The 18207-nt window shown below is 51.3% G+C and overlaps 2 protein-coding genes across 4 annotated transcripts in view; one reads left to right on the top strand and one right to left on the bottom strand.

Annotated features, from left to right (window-relative positions):
- The first annotated feature begins 2743 nt into the window (after nt 1–2743).
- On the top strand, nt 2744–18129 carry SCYL3 (SCY1 like pseudokinase 3). Of its 3 annotated transcripts, none has more exons than XM_063406639.1 (14): nt 2744–2898; nt 6056–6324; nt 7131–7316; nt 7966–8079; nt 8660–8716; nt 9389–9491; nt 10011–10122; nt 10462–10539; nt 11910–12049; nt 12335–12522; nt 12882–13053; nt 14835–14978; nt 15551–16272; nt 17409–18129. In XM_063406639.1, exons 2-14 carry the CDS (start codon nt 6160–6162, stop codon nt 17469–17471), a joined length of 2244 nt encoding a protein of 747 aa, XP_063262709.1. In that variant the 5' UTR covers nt 2744–2898; nt 6056–6159; the 3' UTR covers nt 17472–18129. The 3 variants fall into 3 exon arrangements, with proteins under 3 accessions (XP_063262709.1, XP_063262711.1, XP_063262710.1); XM_063406640.1 differs by lacking the exon at nt 2744–2898 and adding an exon at nt 5536–5560; XM_063406641.1 differs by lacking the exon at nt 8660–8716.
- The window catches only part of FIRRM (FIGNL1 interacting regulator of recombination and mitosis), a 26668-nt gene continuing 15674 nt past the window's right edge, over nt 7214–18207 (bottom strand). The window contains exon 24 of the mRNA XM_063406662.1: nt 7214–7345. Within this exon, the coding sequence (XP_063262732.1) occupies nt 7339–7345 (7 nt within the window). The 3' untranslated portion in view covers nt 7214–7338. The remainder of the gene's footprint in view (nt 7346–18207) is intronic.

The following is an 18207-nucleotide window of genomic DNA, read 5'->3' as shown; positions in this document are numbered from 1 at the left end:
TCTGGACACCCAGTTGAATAATGGACTTTTCCTGAGCTGGAAAAAATATGCTGGGGTCCCTGCCCCCTAAAGAAAAAGTAACCCACTTCTGTTTATTAAGAAATTGAGAAATATCATTGGGAGCAAAAAGCTGCTGTGCTGTAGCTGTAATTCACATGGCCACGCAGGAGTGGGACATCACTGCAGAAGGCATCAGCAGGGAGCACCACTGCAGCCTTTGTTCCCTGTGCCCTTCCCAAAGGCCCTGGCCTGGGAGAGGCTGAGCTGGGGAACGTCTGAGCACTACTGAGAGCCTGCACCGTGTGCTGGGCAGACTGGAGCTGGGGCTGCCGCTCCCTGGGGTGTGCAAGGCCAGGGTGGACGGGGCTTGGAGCAGCCTGGGACAGAGGAAGGTGACCCTGCCCAGGGTTGAAATGAGGTGAGCTTTAAGGTCCCTTCCAACCCAAACCATTCTGGGATTCTAAGGCAACGCTCCCAGCTGTTCCTTTAGACCCTACATGCTCTACTCCACTGAAGTGATTTTTGCTCTGTCCCCCTCTGCAGTCACCAGCTTTCTGTCTCTCCACTAAGCCACTCTTGCCCAGCTGCCTTAAAGAACCGGTTCCAGTCCTAATGAGGCATTTGCTAGGAGCTCTGTAATCCTGCTGGTTCCATCTCTGCCCCTGAAAGACAAGGACAGGCTTCACACCTCCCTAATGAGGTCCTGGGTTGTTCTCTGGAGGAGCCCACGCTGGCTGTGCTTGGGAAAGGCAAAGGGTGAAGTTTGGGGGCAGAAGCCCGGCTGAGGTTTTTGTGCAGCACCTGGTGAGGGGCCCTGAGCAGGGCACACCCTCAGTGCCACTTGTGAAACAATGGAATTGCTCGGGAAAAGCAGGTAAAGGGAGGGAATGCTGCTCCACAGGACAGCCCAGCAAGGAAACACCCAAAATGAAGCAGAACAGCCAAAGTTTGCTTTTTCTTCCTGACAGCCACATGAATCTCACCACAGCCTGAAGTGGAGCCAAGGGCTGTGAGTAGAAATCAGTTGTTCCTTATTAAGAAGTTTTTATCTTTATCTCCAGTTATTCATGTCTTCTGACCTTCTGCCTTTGCCCTGCCACAAACACACACAGGACACACAAACCCATGCTTGGCCCCTTGAATAAACTGGTGACTAATGTTCACAGTTCCCCTTAGTTTGCACTTTGGGGCCAGGAGCTTTTTGTGTGTCTGTCCCATTTGGGCCAAAGACTCTGGATCTTTCCTGCCTTTGACAGATAGAGGTGGTGTACCTGAACTTTATTTAATTTCAGTTCCTGTGTGCATTATATTACCCTGTAATGTGTGATGTACTACATGTGTCATGCTATCTATGGCCCATTTTACTTTCCTGCACCCTGCTTCACCCATCATACTTCTTCTTTTTTAAAAAAGCCTCAGATCATCCATCTATCAGCATATCCTGCCAGACGAGCAGACTCCTTCTAGTACTGTGTCCCCATGTTAACCCTGACAGCCCTCCCCATGCACAGTCACAGGAGAAATCCTCTCCTCACTCGCCTGAAGAGTCGGTGAGGCTCAGCTGAGGTTGGGTGTGGATCTGAGGGAATCCCTTTTGCTATCCATGGAGCAGAGCTTTGGCTGTGCTCAAGGGACTCTGGCATTGATGAGCCACTGTCCAGCTGCCCTGTGTGTCTGGGATCATCCGTGCTGTCCAAGCACTGCAAGGCTTCCCTAGAAATGGAGGGGGCAAAGCGTATTGCTAAAGAACACACTCTATGCAGATCGTGCTGCATTTGGCAGCACAAAACTCAGTGCAGGTTACACTCGTGGAGTTGAGTTACTAAAGAAAGCCAAGGCACTTGCAGAGCTCAGACCACCTGTGTTAAACACTGCCCTGGCCATTAAACCTGCGTCTAGACGAGGCCACGGGGCCGGGCCGTGCTGCTGTGCGGAGCGGCTGAGCAAACCACATCCTCACGTCCTGGCGCTGCAGGAAACTGGAATAACACCGGCGATATGAAAATAGCGTGTGAAAGCGCAGACCTCCCACCGCTCTGGAGCCGTTCCTTTCAACCTTCGCTCCGCCGTCCAAAACGCTCGCTGGAATCTCTCCCCGGAGCCGCTTTGCGCCGCAGCGCGGAGAGCAATTAGTTTTAATGGCGCGAATGGCTCCCCTCACGCCGAGTGTCGGACCACCGGGCTGCAGGCGGACCCCAGCGGGCACGGGGAGGGCAAGGGTATTTTAAAATGTCTTTGCAAAAGGGCATTGTGCGGCAGCAGCGTGTCCAGCCAAGGGCAACAAAGGTCTACAAAACCTCCCGTGCGGGGCGGCAGCGGGAGCAGGGGGTGCTCAGCCTGGGGGAGGCGCGGGGAGCTCACCGCGATCTGCAGCCACCTGACAGGAGGGTGCAGCACCTCCGGCCGGGCTCCTCTGCCGGGAGGACAAGAGGAACCGGCCCAGCTGAGACCGGGGAGAGGCAGATTAGATATCAGGGGAAAAAAAATAAATCACAGTCAGGGTGCTCAGGCACTGGACAGGCTGCCAGGGAGGAGCTGGGGTCACCATCCCCGGCCGCGTTTAGGAGGTGCCCGGACCCGGCGCCGCGTGATGCGGTTTGAGGTTCCAGTGGCACTGCCGGGTGGTGGGTGACCCCCAGGGTCTCTTCCACCCGCGGATCCCACGAGTCCCGGCTCCCCGGGGTGCCCGCAGGGACGCTCGCCCTCACCCGAAATGGCGGCCGGCGCTTCGCGGGCCGCGCCCCGCGCGGGGAGGGCGCTGCGGCCGCCGGCCGGCAGGGGGCGCGCGAGGCGGGCGGCGCTGCCGGGCCGGGCGGCGGAAGGACGGACAGACAGACGGACGGACGGAGCGGCCGGCGGGGCCCAGCGGCACCGGCACCCCCGGCCCGGCGGGGACAGGTGAGCGGGGAGCGGGGACAGGCGGGCCGCGGGGCGAGGATGTTGTGGGGGTCGCCGTGGGGTCTGGCGGGCGGGCCGGGCCCTGCCAGCCCCGCTGCGGACGCGGTGCCGCCCCCCGGGCCGGGCGTGCCCCGGGGCAGCGTGTGCGCGGGGCTGCGGTCCCGGGCACGGCTCCCGCAGTGGCGGCTCTGGCCGTGCTGTTCCCGGGAAGGCTGTGCTCTGCCCGGTGCCCAGGGTCGGACCGGCCTTGGGGGAGTGCGATAGAATCGGGCTTCCTTCGCACGGAGCCTGCCGATGGCCCGGCTGCCTGCGAGGGTGTGCTTTGTGCAGGGTGCCGGGTGGGCGTTTGGAGGTGTCACCTTGGGACACCTCTGCCTGTGGGAGCAAAGCCCTGGCACCGCCGAGAGCACTTCAGGAGGCTCTGCTGGCGTGGGAGGTGGCGGGCAGGGCGCCTGGAAAGCCGGGAATTGCCTCTCTCTGAGCTGTGGAGCGCCAGGGCTCGGCGATCAGGTGCATACCCTGTATGCGGCTGTCATTCGCTCCACGAGGAAGCTAAATGGAAATTCCACCTCTTTCTGGTAGCAAATCCACATTGTCCTTAACTACCAATCCCTCTGGCTTTCCCTGCAGGGCTCCTCTCTATCCCAGGCTGTTCTGTGTGTTACATCAGACGTTCACGTTTACAGTTTGTTGAAAATAAGATACAAAAAGGTTAATGCTCTTAACTCATAGTTGCGCAATGGTTTGTTTTGGCTCTGGAGAGCCACACCTGGGCATAAACCTCTGCAGATGCTTTTGCCAGCTGGTGCTTCAGTAGCCGTAAAAAAGCTGGGGAGCTTGGGGTGCCACAGGCTGGTCTGCGTTTGACACTGAGAGTTGCCGGGCGCCTCCTGAGAGGAGCTCCCCTGGAGAGGGGAGGTGTGTTTGCAGCTGGTGTCGCACACCAGATCTCAGGGACATCACAGGCAGGAGGATGACTCTGGTGTTACAATATCGTCATGAGAAGGACGTGGAACTGTTGGAGCAAGTCCAGAGAAGTTGATAAGGGGACTGGGGCACCTCCCCTGTGGCTGGTAGAGTTGGGGTTGTTCTGCCTGGAGAAGGTTGCATGCAGACCTCATAGCAGCCTTCCAGGATCTGAAGGGGCTACAGGGAAGCTGGAGAGGGACTCTTCATCAGGAAGTGTGACAGGACACGGGGGGAATGGCTGCACATTAAACCTGGGGAAAATTAGGTGAGGTGTGTGGAAGAAACCCTGTGAGGGTGGTGAGGCCCTGGCATAGGTTGCCCAGGGAAGCTGCAGATCCCCCATCCCTGGAAGTGTTCAAGGTCAGGCTGGATGGGGCTTGGAGCAGCCTGGGATGGTGGAAGGTGTCCCTGCCCATGGCAGGGGGTGGGAATGAGCTGAGCTTTTCCAGCCCCTTCCAACCCAGACCATTCTATGACTCTGTTCTGAGCTCTGTGTGTCTCTGAAGCCAAATATGGCCATGTGTGTTTGGAGGAACCTGAGGCATCAGCTCAGCCCAGGTGCTTTCAGGTGTCCTGAGTGCAATCTGAGTGAGAAATCACTGAGGTAGAACAACTAAACAAGGCACAGCTGGGAGGTGCAGAATGCAGAGAAATGCACTGCCTGTGCCCAGGAGCAGCAGCTGTTGCCTTGCAGAGAGGTGAGGAGGGATAACCTGGGGCAGCCAGGGCAGAGCTCCCACGTTCTGGAGAGGAGAGTATCCTGTCTGGGGGCAGCATGAATGCTTCTGTGCCAGGGAGTTCACAAAAAAAAAAATCCAGTTTAGAGACAATGTGCTATTGCTGCATTGTTTCCTTTTCACCTGTCAGCCCCTCTGTGTAGTGCTGGGAAGCTGCAATTTAGACTTCCATAACATTCCATTTATGTCTTAAAGGTCCCATTTAAGGAATCAGTGCTGAAAAGGTGCAGATCCATGCCTGACGCCAGAGGGGAGAGGATGAAGAAGCTGCAAGTTCTGTAGTTAATTCAGTTTAGATTTTAGGTGGATCAGGACACAGAAGCTCAATTAAAAGCCCCTCTTCCCTGCCATTTCAGGCTGCAGGGATTGTTGTACCCTCACTTGGTACCCTCTGGAGGGTTAAAGGAGCCAGAAACTGTAACCACCTCTTTTTTCAAAGGCCCTGAGCAGTTCTGACCTCAGGGCTCATGGGAGACCCGACTGGAGACACAGGTGAGGGGCCAGAGCAGCAGCTTTGGTGGAACAGCTCTGCTGGGGAGCTGGGAGAATCCTGTGTTGTTGCCTTCCTGAATCCTCAGGTCATGGCTGGAAAGAACCACAATAAAGCAATTCTCCAGTTGCAAAAGAAAAATAAAAATGCTTGGGGGTGTGCAGTTTCCCCCCACTTTTCCTGAAAATGGAGGGTTTGCTCTTTCCTTCTGATTCCTGGTGAAGGTTTGCTGACTTCTGTGTACAGGCAGGTTCAGGTCTCGCCCGTGGTCTGTGATCACAAGCCTGATGACAGAGCATGTGCTGGGTCAGTGCTTTCCAAAAGAGCCTCTGCAATCAGTGTGTTTGTTTTACTGGTCTTGTGTGTGAGGAAACGGCACAAAAATCTGTGTCAGCCTCTTCCTGATGGGCTGTGGGAGGAAGGCACGGTTGGCAGGCAGAAGGAATATTTGTCACATGGAGAGGAGGTAATCAAAGGGGAAAACATGCTGCTGGAAAAGGGTACCTGGCCATAGGTAACCTCCTGAAATCCAGCTTCCTTCACTGGATTCTTCTGTGGCTTGGAGAATTGAGGGACGGTGTTTTTAAGAAAGCCAGAGGCTCCTTGTGGAGTGGCAGTCACACTTCCTAACTGCTGACTGTGCTTGATGTCAGTTAAGCCCTTGGGAGTGTGTGTCTGTGTGGCTGGGGCTGTTGGTGGATCCTGCTTTTGGTGGATCTGGGCTGGCAGCCGGGTCAGGGTTGGGCTGTGGGTGCTGCACTGTGTCACAGCTGGTGCTGACACAGGTAGGTGCCAGTGCAGTCCAAGCCCAGCTGCTGAGAGCTGCTGGTTGATCCAAACCCTTTTGTGGACACTGGGTTTCCTGTACAAAGTCAACTTTGGGGATTTTGTTCTTGTCCTTAAACTCAAGGAGAGGATACTGGCGGGAGGAGGTTCTTCATGGCTGTTCTGTGCTTTGCAGAAAATGCTCTGAACGTGAACTGGGTGGCACCCGCTGGAACTAAATCTGTCCAAAGAAAATCCTCCTCCACGCTGTTAGTGGTGAGGAGGGGTGCCGTGCGCGGGATGGGCTCGGAGAACAGCGCTCTGAGGAGCTGCACACTGGAGGAGCCGCCGTTCACGCTGCCCTCCGGCCACACCGTGCACCCGGCCGTGCTGCAGGATGGCAGACTCGCCTCCGTGTTCGTGTACAGGCGCGAGAACGAGGAGAAGGTCAATAAAGCTGCCAAGGTACTGCCCTGCCCCGGGACATGCTCCACAGCTTTTACTGGCACGATGGGAATCGGTTAACAGGGGTAAACCCTTGGGAGTGAGGGCAGGAGGAAAGGTGGAAGCAGCCTGGCCGTGGGGCAGAAGGGGATTGGCAGCTGCAGAGTTCATTGCATGCTGCATGATGAGGGCAGCAGTGCCTGCCTGCCTTTAAGGGTGCTGCCTCCTCCTGCAGATGCAAGTCAGGGTCTTCCTTGGGTGAAGCCCACCCAAAATACCCTATTTATTATGAGTAAGGCTTTTATTCTGTGTAAGATTTTCTCCATCCAGTGCCAGCAGGGAGCTTACAAGACAGATGGAGAGACAAGAACATGGAGTGACAGGACAAGGGGAAATGGCTTCAAGCTGAGAGAGAATAGGTTTGGATTGGATATTGGGAAGAAATTCTTCTCTGTGAGAGTGATGAGGCCCTGGGAGAGGTTGCCCAGAGAAGCTGTAGCTGCCTCTGGATCCCTGGAAGTGTCAAGGCCCGGCTGGGCAGGGCTTGGAGCAGCCTGAGATATAGTGGAAGGTGTCTCTGCCCATGAGAGGGGGATGGAACAAGATGGTCTTTCAAGTCCTTCCAATCCAGATGATTCTATGATTTTGTTTCAGTGTACTATGAAAAGTCCTGCAGTCTGAGTGAGGAGTTTTCTGGGTGCTTGGTGAGGAGCAAGGATGGGGTGCCTGAATTCCATAAGAAAACATAGCTAAGGGGGCAGGACTAAGCTCTGCCTCTGGAGGAGATGCCTCAGAGGAGCTCTAACAGACATCTTTGTTTCTGGAAGCACCTGAAAACCTTGCGCCACCCCTGCCTTCTGCGCTTCCTCTCCTGCACTGTGGAAGCCAACGGGATCCACCTGGTGACAGAGCGGGTGAGGCCCTTGGAGGCGGTCCTGGAGACGCTCTCGGCCGCAGAAATCTGTGCAGGGATCTACGACGTGTTGCTGGCACTCATCTTCCTCCATGACAGGGTAGGTGCCCCTGGCAGCATCGTCAGGCCCTGGTGGGAGATGGAGGAAGTGTGACAGGACAGAAATGTTACCTGGCCTTGTCCGGGTGACTCCTTGCTGGTTCCTCCCAAAAACACAGACATGCGCCCCGCAGTTCCTGTAGGCTGAAACTGCTCAACTTGGCTGCTTTGGAGGAGGAAGGGCAATTGAAAACATTGTGGAAATGAGGGAACAAGCAGTTCTCAGTTCATGGATCCGCTTGCAGTACTTTAGGGAAATGGGATTGCTTGGCCTTGGTGTTTGTTCACAGCTGTTGGCCCATGCCAGAGATTGGTGTCATGCTGCCCTGTCTGGGCACTGTGTTTGCCCAGGACTGCAGGTAAATCCCAGCTCAGACTGAAGCTCTGGGGTTTTGTCTTCACAGCTGGAGAACTTCCCTGGATTTACAGTTGCATTGCAGGGGCTGTGACAATTAGGGCTTTGCCTGTTCTAAAACCATGGCCCTCCTGCCTGGCACCTGCTGGTCACCTACAAAATCCCAGAGGAACTGTGTGCTTTTTTTGGCAGCTTTCCCTCAGCCTCCTGCAGCACCTAATTAGTGCTGATTAAGATTTTACATCTTCATCTATCCCCCAGGTCAGTTACCCATTTTTTGGATTTTATGTTTTAGGGAAACCTGACGCACAACAACGTCTGTTTATCGTCAGTGTTTGTGAGTGAGGATGGGCACTGGAAGCTGGGAGGAATGGAGACAGTGTGTAACTTCAGTGAAGCTACCCCAGAGGTGAGAGCCAAGCCAAGTTCACCCTGGGTGCCCAGGGGAGGATTTCTGGCCATCTATGGATGTGAAGGCCCAAGTCCTTCCACTTAGCTGGATTTGCTATTAAATGTTTTGGCTCACTTCCAGCTCTGTCCTGAATCTTTGCTCTAAGGACACCATAACTGTAAACTAAAATGTCCACACAAATTGATTATCCATTAGCCAAAGTGCAGCTACTTTTCTAAGGGACACTGCTGGCTGGAGAGTGAGAAATCTTTGCCCTTCTGGACCGATATAAAAATAAAAAAAGAGCAGGAAGATTCAGGTTGAAACGCGTCATTAAGGAAAATTATTTAAATGCCTCCTTAGCTTGGGCTGGTGGCATTTTCACTGCTTGGTAGCAGAAAGAACAATTCCTGTTTTGATTTCTGCTGCCTGCTGTGCAGAGTCATTGCAGCAGCAGGCACAGCCTGCCCTGGGTGCCAGCAGAAGGGGCAGGGGCACAGCTGCTGCCAGCCCCAGCCCTGCCCAGGGCACAGCCTGCTCTGCTGCTTGGCACTGAGGGGACACGGAGGCAGCTCAGGGCCCCCTCTTGTCCTTGCAGTTCCTCTGTCACGTGAGGTCGGTGCGAGACCAGTCGTGCATCCCTTGCGAGGAGATGGTGAGTGACAGCTCGAGGAGCTTCCTGCTGGCAGCAGAGAAAAACTTCAGGGTGGTCAGGAAATAACATTACATTCACTTTATATCTCCTCATGCCTAAATGGCATGGAAGTGGCTCTTGGATAATATCTGAGGTTTCCTCTGTTCCTTTTGTCCCTCCTCTGCCCCATCCCTGGTTTGGCAGTGGGGTTGGGCACAGGTAATACTAATTTTCAAATGCTTTGTGTTGCTTCTAAATCACCAAAGTTTTGCAAAAATCAGAGTAGTTGCTGAGATTGCCCAGGTCACTGTGGTCCCATGGCTGTGTAACTCTCAGCACAGCCTTTTAGTCCCTTCCTAGCTGTTGAGGCTCCTTGGAGCTGCTTGTGCTGGAGGAGCACACTTCTGCTCTGTAATTACTGCCTGTTTCCATAGAAATGCTCAAAGCTGTTGACTACCTGCATTCATCGGGGAGCTGTTCCATCATGATGGAGTTGCTCCTTTGGGTTATAAATTCCCCAGTGGAGGACTTTTTAGCGTAATATTCTACTTGTAGGGTACACAGTGGAGCTTTAGTGCTATAAAAAGAACTGGAGAGTGTATATAGTGGGGGGTGAGAATAAAGACTTATGGAAAACACCACATATCTCATAAGCTCCTGCTTTGCTGGTTTCTTTTTTTGTTTTGTTTTCAGTCTGCAGACTTCAAAATCCTGCCCAGCAGCTATGGGCATGCGAGGGACGCCTACGCATTTGGGACAACAGTTGAGAATCTCCTGACAGTTCTCAATGACCAGGGTGAGAATGACACAGTTTATTTTGCTGGTGACAGGCCCTGTGGTTTGTTCCTTGTGTGGCTGAATATTCCACCTTTTGCTGCAGCTGCCAGGAGTGCTGGGGGCTCAGTGGCCAGTGTTGTTCCTTGTTTGCAGACCTTGGCTTCTCCTGTGTTCCCCTTTTCCTGTGGGGACGTGGTCAGATGTGGCTGGAGGTCACCAGCCTGTGTGACACGAGCACTGCCAAACCTGCTCTGGTCCTACCAAGGGTTATGGATGTGGCACATGGGTCTTGAGTGCCACAGCTGAGCAGGGGCTGCCACTTCAGCAGAGAGGCAGCAGAAGTTTCTTGGGAGAACAGCAGCACTCCTTGGAGGCTCAGTAGCCAGGCAGGTTAGGAAGAGAAATGGAAATGCTATTTTCCCCTTCCTTTTGTAGTCAATTAGAGCTAAAAATAAGTTTTTTTGGGAGTGGAGGACTGCTGAAATTATCTTGTTCAGTGTGGAGAGAGAAATCTAACTGTGGGTGCTCTGGATTTCAGTTTCAGCAGATACTCTCTCCAGCTTTCAGCAAACCTTGCACTGTACACTGCTGAATCCAGACCCAAAGTGTCGCCCACCGCTGTCCAGCTTATTGTCTCACGAGTTCTTCAGGTAAGGACAGGAATACAGGGCCTCTCTTGGTCTTGATACTGCTTGTTTGTGTCTTGCAGAGCACCAGTTTTGTGAAGGTGGGATGGGAGTGCAGATGGGATCTTTGACAAAGAGGCTCCTTAAATTCAGAAGGTGTTACCGGCCCTCCCAAAGAGGTGCTGAGCAGCAGCCTTCAGGTGTCACCTCCTTGCTGGCACTCTTGATCCACCAGCATTTGACTTGGATCCCTCTGTCTCATTCTCTCTGCTAAAGGAAAGGTGGGGGGTTGCAGTCTCTTCACTGTGGGTGGTTTAAGCGTCAGTAAGGATTACACTTGGCAGCTTTTGGTTTTTTGCTTAGGAATGATTTTCTGGAAGTTGTGAATTTTCTGAAGACCTTAACACTCAAGTCTGAGGAGGAGAAAACTGAATTTTTCAAGTAAGTGAAGGATCTGTAATGTGGAAGCTTCTTATTTCAGAATGATAAAGCACAGTTCTGCAAATGGATTGTGTGGGGACCTGGGAAGGCTCCAGGACAGAGGTAGATTTGAGATTTCCTCAAGTGGCAGATTTGGTGGCTTTGGCAGAACCTTGTTCACTCTGTGCCAAAGCAAGAGTCCTGTCAAAGAGGAAACTCTTCACCTCTTGTTTCCCAGTTCCTTGTGGCTGGTTTGGTGTTTGGGAAGAGCAGTCCCTGCTGGGCTCTGCATCATCCTGATGCTCCCCCGCCTCCAGAGTGACGCAGCTGCCAATGAAAGAGTTTGCAATAAGACTTGTTGGGTGAATTAATCATGTGGTGCCAAGAGTAAAGCTGTTGCCTGTATTGGATGTCTTGGTTGCAGTAGTGGAACATCTTAAGTAAATCCCACTGTTGTGGTCCCCAAGAATTTTTCTGTCAGGGAATCTTCTGTGTAATCTTTGCATTATCTAGGCCTGAAAAGGGGAGAAGCTGAATTTTTCTTTTTCCATATAAAAGAGCCTTGGTGTTTTCACAGAGATGTTTTCCTGCCTATTTTATACATCAGTTATTTTTCATTAGTTTGAGGCTTAAGTGGAGGAAGTAAGAGGAGAATGGGGATCCTTAGCAGGAACATTCAGAGTGGTTCTCACTATCTCTGTGTCAGCAGTGTTTACTGGGGGTGGGGATAAACACTTTGCTTAAAGTATTGCCCTTTTATCAGGCAGAGGGGCCTTCACGTGCACCCTTCTATTCTCCTCCAAGTGTAGAGAAAAAGCAATAACTGATAATTAATACTTTAAAAATGAAAATCTGACAGACAAGAGCAGTTGCACAAAACTAAACCCTGATAAACCAAATCAGTACTCTGTTGGCTTCAGTAGATGGAAGTGGTTTCAAAATGGGATTCCCTTTGTGCAAGAGAAACTTCCCTTGTGTAGTAGGTAGAACAGCCTTTTCCAAAGCAGCAGGAAAATCCTTGTGATGGACCAGGGTGTGAGGTGAGAGGAAAACTCTGCTGCAGTTTTGTTTGTAGCTCTTCTCGGGAGGTGCCAGCTCTGAGGCAGTTTGATGCCCCAGCAGCTTCTTGTGCCAGCTGGATGTGCTTGTGCCAGCCCATGATCCTGGTGTGGGGTTTTACAGGATGTGGTTGTGGCTCCTGCTTTGTGCTATCTTTGCCTCAGGCAGGAGCAGAGGCTTCTCTCTGTAGGTCAGAGTGCAGAGTGAGAGGCTGCAGTGGGACACTGACTCTGGATGAGTCAGACACGAAAAGGGGAAAATGATGTTAAGGGAAACAGGCATAAATGCATGGAAGGCTGCCTTGATACTAATTGCTGTCTCCTGGAATGCAGATTCCTGCTGGACAGGGTGGCTGGCTTGTCGGAGGAGCTGATAGCATCACGGCTGGTGCCTCTCCTACTCAATCAGCTCGTGTTTGCAGAACCTGTAGCTGTCAAGAGTTTTCTTCCTCATCTGCTGGGCCCAAAGAAAGGTGACCTTTAAATACTTCCTCATCACAATTATTCCTGACAAGTTTGGAACGAATTCAGAGCAGTTATTTCATTGAATCAAGGCGATAGTGGTGCTTCCCTAAGCAGAACAAATACATAACAGACAGAACTGGAAAGGAACATTATCTGTGCTTCCTCCTTTCACTGCTCTCCTGATGCTGGGAGCAGAATTAGGAATGATCCCGGTGTCAGCCCTCAGTAGCATCTGGGTGAGCTGTCTCTCGAGGGTGGAGCAGCCTTTTGCCATCCTCCCCTCTGTTCCCTAGAGCAAAGTGGGGAGAGCCAGACCAGCTGCCTGCTGTCTCCAGCCCTGTTCCAGGCCCACGTGATCCCTGTGCTGCTGAAGCTGTTCGAGGTGCACGAGGAGCACGTGCGGATGGTGCTGCTGTCTCACATCCACGCCTACGCGGAGCTGTTCTCTCGGGAGGAGCTGAAGAACATCATACTGCCACAGGTCAAGGCAGCAGACCAATGGGTGGTGTGTCCTGGAATATGGGGTTTTACACAATCACTGCATGGTCTGGGTTGGAAGGGACTTTAAGGACCACCTAATCTTAACTAACCCCTGTGGCAGGGACACCTTCCACTACACCAGGTTGCTCAGAGCCCCGTTGGCCCACTAGGGTCAGCCACCCCATTTAATTGGTAGCACAAAGTGGAAGGCTGATTTTATGCTATGAAACATATGCTATGAAACAACATCCAGCCTCTACTGAGAGCTGTCGTGGATTAGAAAGGGGAGGTGCTGCAAAGAGGAGAGCAGTGGCAGAGCAGGGTTTTGTGCTGTGCTGACATGGGTTGTGGTTGGTGCAGGTGTTGCTGGGGCTGCGGGACACCAGTGACTCCATCGTGGCGATAACCCTGCACAGCCTGGCCGTCCTCGTCTCCCTGCTTGGGCCTGACGTCGTTGTAGGGGGAGAAAGAACCAAGATTTTCAAAAGCTCTGCACCAAGTTTCATGAAAACTGCTGATCTCTCCCCGGAAGGTAAAAGATACAGTCAGAGTGTTCTTGGGATGCTTGCCTGTTCTGTCCAAGCAGCACAGGCAGAATTGCTTGGATTATTAATCTGTTCCTGTAACAGTTAATTGAAAAAAAAGCTCTTTTGCAGCCAAACTTGGATTTTAAGTTAGGTGCTATTTGCAGAATATACAGAATTGTTATCAGAAGAAGAGTTATATAAAAGTATTTTAAATATACCAAATATATTGGGAAAAAGTCAAACCTTTTCTTAATTTAAGAAACCCTTTAAGTAAAAGAGATAGAGTGTGTGTGTCTTTTGTGGAAAAACTATATTGCCTTTCTAAAGGACTTATATAGGTAGTTAGTTAATATTCCCTCTGTCCTTCCTGTTCTTAAAAACAGTAAATCTCATGTTCTTCCCCCAATTTCTGTTCATAGATTGGAAAAGGAATACGAACTTCCCTATTTTATCAGCTCTCTGGAAGCTTTTCAGCTAATGCAAGTGAAGACAGTAGCCCCTGCACCTGCTAGATAACTTGGAGCCAAGTGTGCTAAGGGAAAGCTTCTCTGGATATTGATATTAAGAATGTTTATAACAAGGGAAAAGCCAGCATCTGTGCAACTTTAGACATAGAGATGCCAAAGGAAATATGTGACAGAGATCAGTTTAAGTGTTTGCTTCCTGTTAATGTGTGTACTGGCAGCTACCACTCTTCATTAAAATCTGTGGATGGCTCACTGCGTTAGTTTCTTTATATTATTTTATTTTAGTAGACCGTAGTAAATAAACCACTTTGGATTGCAGGCTGAAACCAGGCTTATTTTTCAGAATATAGTTAAATTAGGTCTGATTTAACTATTGATGAACAACAAAAACCCCACCTTTGTCCTCAGCAGGGAGTGACGATCTGCACAGGCAACACAAGAGGCTGGGCACGTGAGGCTTAACAAGCTGTTTGCTCAAGCCCCTCAAAGGATGTGCCCTTTCTGAAGGGCACTGGGGAGGGGGGTGGGTTCTGTGTGTTCCTTGCAGTCCTTTCCCGTGGGCACTGGTGATCCCTGGCCTGGGCAGGCACAGCTGGCTGGGAACACACATGAGCCCTGTGGGAGGAAGTGCAGCACTGGCCCAAACTGTGCCAGTTTGAAGTGGTGGCAGCAGGGTCCCACACAGCTGAGGCTGGTGTTGGCAAAACATCACCAGTACTGATCATACCCTGCAGCTCCCAAAAATGAACTGCAGCCAGGGGCTTGCCTAGCTGTCAGCACTGGGCCAGGGAAATACACAGCTCCAAAGCAGGGCCTTGACTGCCCACCACCCCCCTCACCTCAGGCTGGGATATGGGGGTGGCTGGCAGTCAGCCTTCAGAGTAGAGACTCATTCCAGGAAGCTGCTGTGCCCATGCCCAGGCATGGAAAGGGGTTTGTGTAGTGTATGCTTGGCATTGCTGTGAGCGAGTGCAGTGCTTTTGTATAAGGCAGGTACCAGGGGATTTGTGATGCAGTTGGGATCTTGGATCCAGCCAGGTGGCAAACACCATTTTTAAAGCATCTGCTCTGATTCTAATCAGTTTACTTATTGTATACTTCTTGAAAGAACATCTCAGCAAAAGCTGACCATGTCCAGTTGGCATAACTTTGTACTGGCAAGAGCTGCAGGCAGCAGGAACAGAGGAGTATTGTGTTATATATGGATCAGGAGGTGCAGCTGTTGGATTGCTGTGTCAGGCCTCAGTGTTGTTCAAAAAGAACATTCCAGTGCTGCAGGCAGTTCAGCTCGTGTCCTTTCTCTCCCTTTATCCTGGCAGGTTCCCCCAGTCATGGTGTGAGCAATCAGAGGAAACAAACCTCCCGGCCCCTGAAGAGCAGTCCCAGCTCATTCCCCAGCTCTGCAAATGCACCTGGCAAAAAGCTCCCTGTGCGACGAGACAATGCCCTGGCTTCAAAGACAGGTAACACCTCCCTAGTGCCTCCCTTCAGAAATAGTATTCACCAAGGAAGTGTTGCTTGAAAAGATGTGCATTTTCCTCCATGTGCTGATCTGAAAGATTCAGTGAACCATGGAAGGCAACAGTGAAGGAAGGGGAGCATGATCCTTAACATCCAGGGAAATAGCTCTTTGGGAAGCTGATATACAGAGATTGGGTGCCTGGACCTGGATTTGTTTTCTTAGGGTGGATTCTGTGCTGTGCTTTTAGCCCTCCCACAGCCCAGCAGATGCTCTGGATTTACAGGTCAGCTCTTTCTGACAGTCAAAGCTGATTCTGTTTCCTTCTATGGCCTTTCCTCAGTCACCTGCTGCTTATCAGCAATCAGCTTGTATTGCCCCTGGGCTCTGAGGTGAATTCCCTCCTTTGCAAGCAGGAAGGTGTCCTTGCTAATCCAAGAGGAGCTTGCTTTCCAATCAATTACTGCTTTGTTCCCATGCCAGGTGGTGCCTGTAATGTCAGGTTTTAGACACAACTCCATCTCTGCCTGCACTTGCTCTCTCTGACTGGGTAGGTAACACCTTTGTCTTCCACAGGTGAGCAAGGCACTCAGCCCCCCGTGAATGGCATTCCTGGAGGCATTAATGCACTGGGGAACAGCAGGAGCTCTCTGACTACCTCGGAAAAGCCAGCAGAGGAGTGGCCAGACTGGAGCGAGCCAGAGGAGACGGACACTGAGAAAACTGTGAACATTCAGATTCAGCCCCGGGAGCTGCGGGGCAGCACGGGACCTTATTTTGCTGATCATGATGTAGACGAGAAGCCTTGGGATGACTTTGAACCCAGCAGCCCCAGTCCTAAACTGTCCTCAGGAAAGTGCCCCACTGTGACTCAGGCTGATGCAGCTGAAAGGCCGAGGCCTCTGCCTGGTACCCATCAACTGAGCAAAGAATTCAAAAGCCTCAGACTGAGTCCCCCCACAAAGCCTTGCCCTGGGAACAGCTGGAGCAATGACAAGTGGGACCCTGAGGAACAACTGGGAGAAACTGTGTTGCCAAAAACCTTTCAGGAAAGGTTGAAGTCTTCATCAGAGTCTGGCCTGGGAGAAGAATTCACGATCAAAGTAAAGAGGAAACCTGTGCAAGACCCTGAGCTGGACTGGTTTGCTGACATGACCCCAGACATTAAACCTTCCGCCCTCTTGATTTTACCTGAGGCAAGGACAGAAGCACCTCACTCGGGTGGGGTGTCCAGCAGAGGAGGTGCCTCCCAGACTGTGCTGTTTTCATCCAAATTTGCAGCAGCTGATGTGACTGAGGTAAGAGGCTGGAGGTTTGGGTGACTGCGGCCCTGAGGGGCTGCCCAGCATCTTAGCAGGCACCAGGTACTGCTGTGGGCACTTGATACAGCAAAGAGAGCTCTGTTAGGAAACAGGGAATGGACTCCATTTGTACTAGAAGTACTAAGGAGTTTAGGCTCCAGCTTTTAGTCTGTGCTGCTGTATCCTGGATGCAGGAATCCTGTGATTTGTTAAGGAGAGTTTTGGTTTGTCAGCCAGGTAAAACAGGGCTGAATCCCGGCTGCTGAACAGACATGGTCCTGTGCACAAACAGAAGGGGCTTTCAGGCACAAAGAAGGCTCAGGACTGAAGTGTTTTTCCTGACTCCTCTAGCAAAACACAGCAACATTGTACATTAAAGTCCAGGAAACCTGAACCTCTGCATTAGAGAGTAAAGCTTTTTGGGTGTGATGCTTTCAGGAAAGAATAGTTGAAACATTTATTTCAGAGACACAGGTGTCACAAAACTGGGGTTTCTTTAAGCAGATAAATCCCCGTGGCTCAATCAGGGAGACTCCAAAGACCAGTGCTATTTCCTAGGAGGGAAGGCAGCATTCCCACTTGAACATGTTCCCTTTGGGAATAGGTGTTGACTTCAAGTTGTTTTGCTCATTCAGCCTCGAGAGAGCTACCCCAGGAATAGCAGGGAGCATGGGGAGAGGAGCCTGGGTTGTAAACTGAAGTTGTTTATGATGTTATGATGTTATGATGTTGGCAGTGCCCTGTGACTGTCTTGATCCCAACCTCATTTTGGAGGGAAGGCAGTCAGTGCTTTGTCAGTGGGAGGGAGAGATGAAATTTAGTGTTAGAATACAAGAAAGCAGTTCTTTCCTGGGGGAAGGAAATCATCTAATGTATGGCATCCTTAATGGAAAGTGGGTTTGATACAAACAGTAAAAAAAAAAAGTAAGACTCCTTGTCTTTAAGGTGATTCCTCTTGTAGTTCAAAGTTCTGTACGACCATAGGCTGCAAACACTTCAGTTTTGGGCTTTTGGCCTTGTGGATGAATGCTCTGCCATCCTAAGGCACACAGGCTCCTGCCTGGCTCCCAGGGCTGTGCTAGGCACGAGTACATTCCACATACCTTAATCTTGGTAATTTTATGTGATTCTAGGCTGAAGCTACAGGCTGGGGTGAAGAAGAGGAGTTGAACTGGGAAGATGACACAAACTGGTGACAGTTGTGAAGGAGACCAAGGCGATGTACAGAGTGTTGGATCCTCTGACAGGAGTTGCTGTTTCCCCAGTACAATGGATTGAGTACCTCAGCGCTGCTTTTGCCACAAGGCAGGCACTTGCTGCACAGCCACGAGATCTGTGGGGCCTGAGCTCTGCCAGGGATGCTCCTTCCCAGTCTGTGCCAAAAGCTGCAGGGGTGAGCCTGCACTCGAGCAATATGCCCAGCTGTGGTGCTGCCACTGCTCCCAGAGAGGACACAGTGATGGTGGTGATGGTGCTGACATGCTACTGGAGGCCAAGAGTGGTGTAGGAGATTGATTGATCCTGAACTCACCCCTGCCCTGAAAAACTGCTGACAATAAATGAAAGTCACACTGAGTTTCTTGGTTAATGTGCCTTTTTCCCTTGGTTTTCTTGGTTTTTTTTCCTATCCCAGAAAAGTGAAGCCCTTAGAAATGGCTCCTTTTAACCTTTCAGCTAAGAGATGATTTTAAGATGAATGTACAGTTTATTAAACTTATTTATTTCTGTTTGTATAGTTCTGTCAGTGGATGGCACAAGAGGTGCTAGGAACCATACAGTGAACCACCACAAACTGCTTAAACACCATGTTCTTTCTGCTCCTAACTGTGACCAATAAAGATTATTTTTAAAGGATCATCCTAGTGTGGAGTGGAACCAGCAGCAGAGGTATACTCAGAGAACAGTGGAGAGCCTTTAATTGTTTTTTCTGAG

Source organism: Prinia subflava, chromosome 10, assembly GCF_021018805.1.
Source record: "Prinia subflava isolate CZ2003 ecotype Zambia chromosome 10, Cam_Psub_1.2, whole genome shotgun sequence".
NCBI lineage: Eukaryota > Metazoa > Chordata > Aves > Passeriformes > Cisticolidae > Prinia > Prinia subflava.
This window is presented reverse-complemented; position numbering and strand designations above follow the sequence as displayed.

Excerpts from the sequence above, each read along its gene's own strand:
- SCYL3 (XM_063406639.1), top strand. The coding sequence starts at position 6,160 with ATGGGCTCGGAGAACAGCGCTCTGAGGAGCTGCACACTGGAGGAGCCG. Across the intron at positions 7,317-7,965 it reads TCATCTTCCTCCATGACAGG|GGAAACCTGACGCACAACAA; the intron begins GTAGGTGCCCCT and ends TTTATGTTTTAG. Across the intron at positions 9,492-10,010 it reads GACAGTTCTCAATGACCAGG|TTTCAGCAGATACTCTCTCC; the intron begins GTGAGAATGACA and ends TCTGGATTTCAG.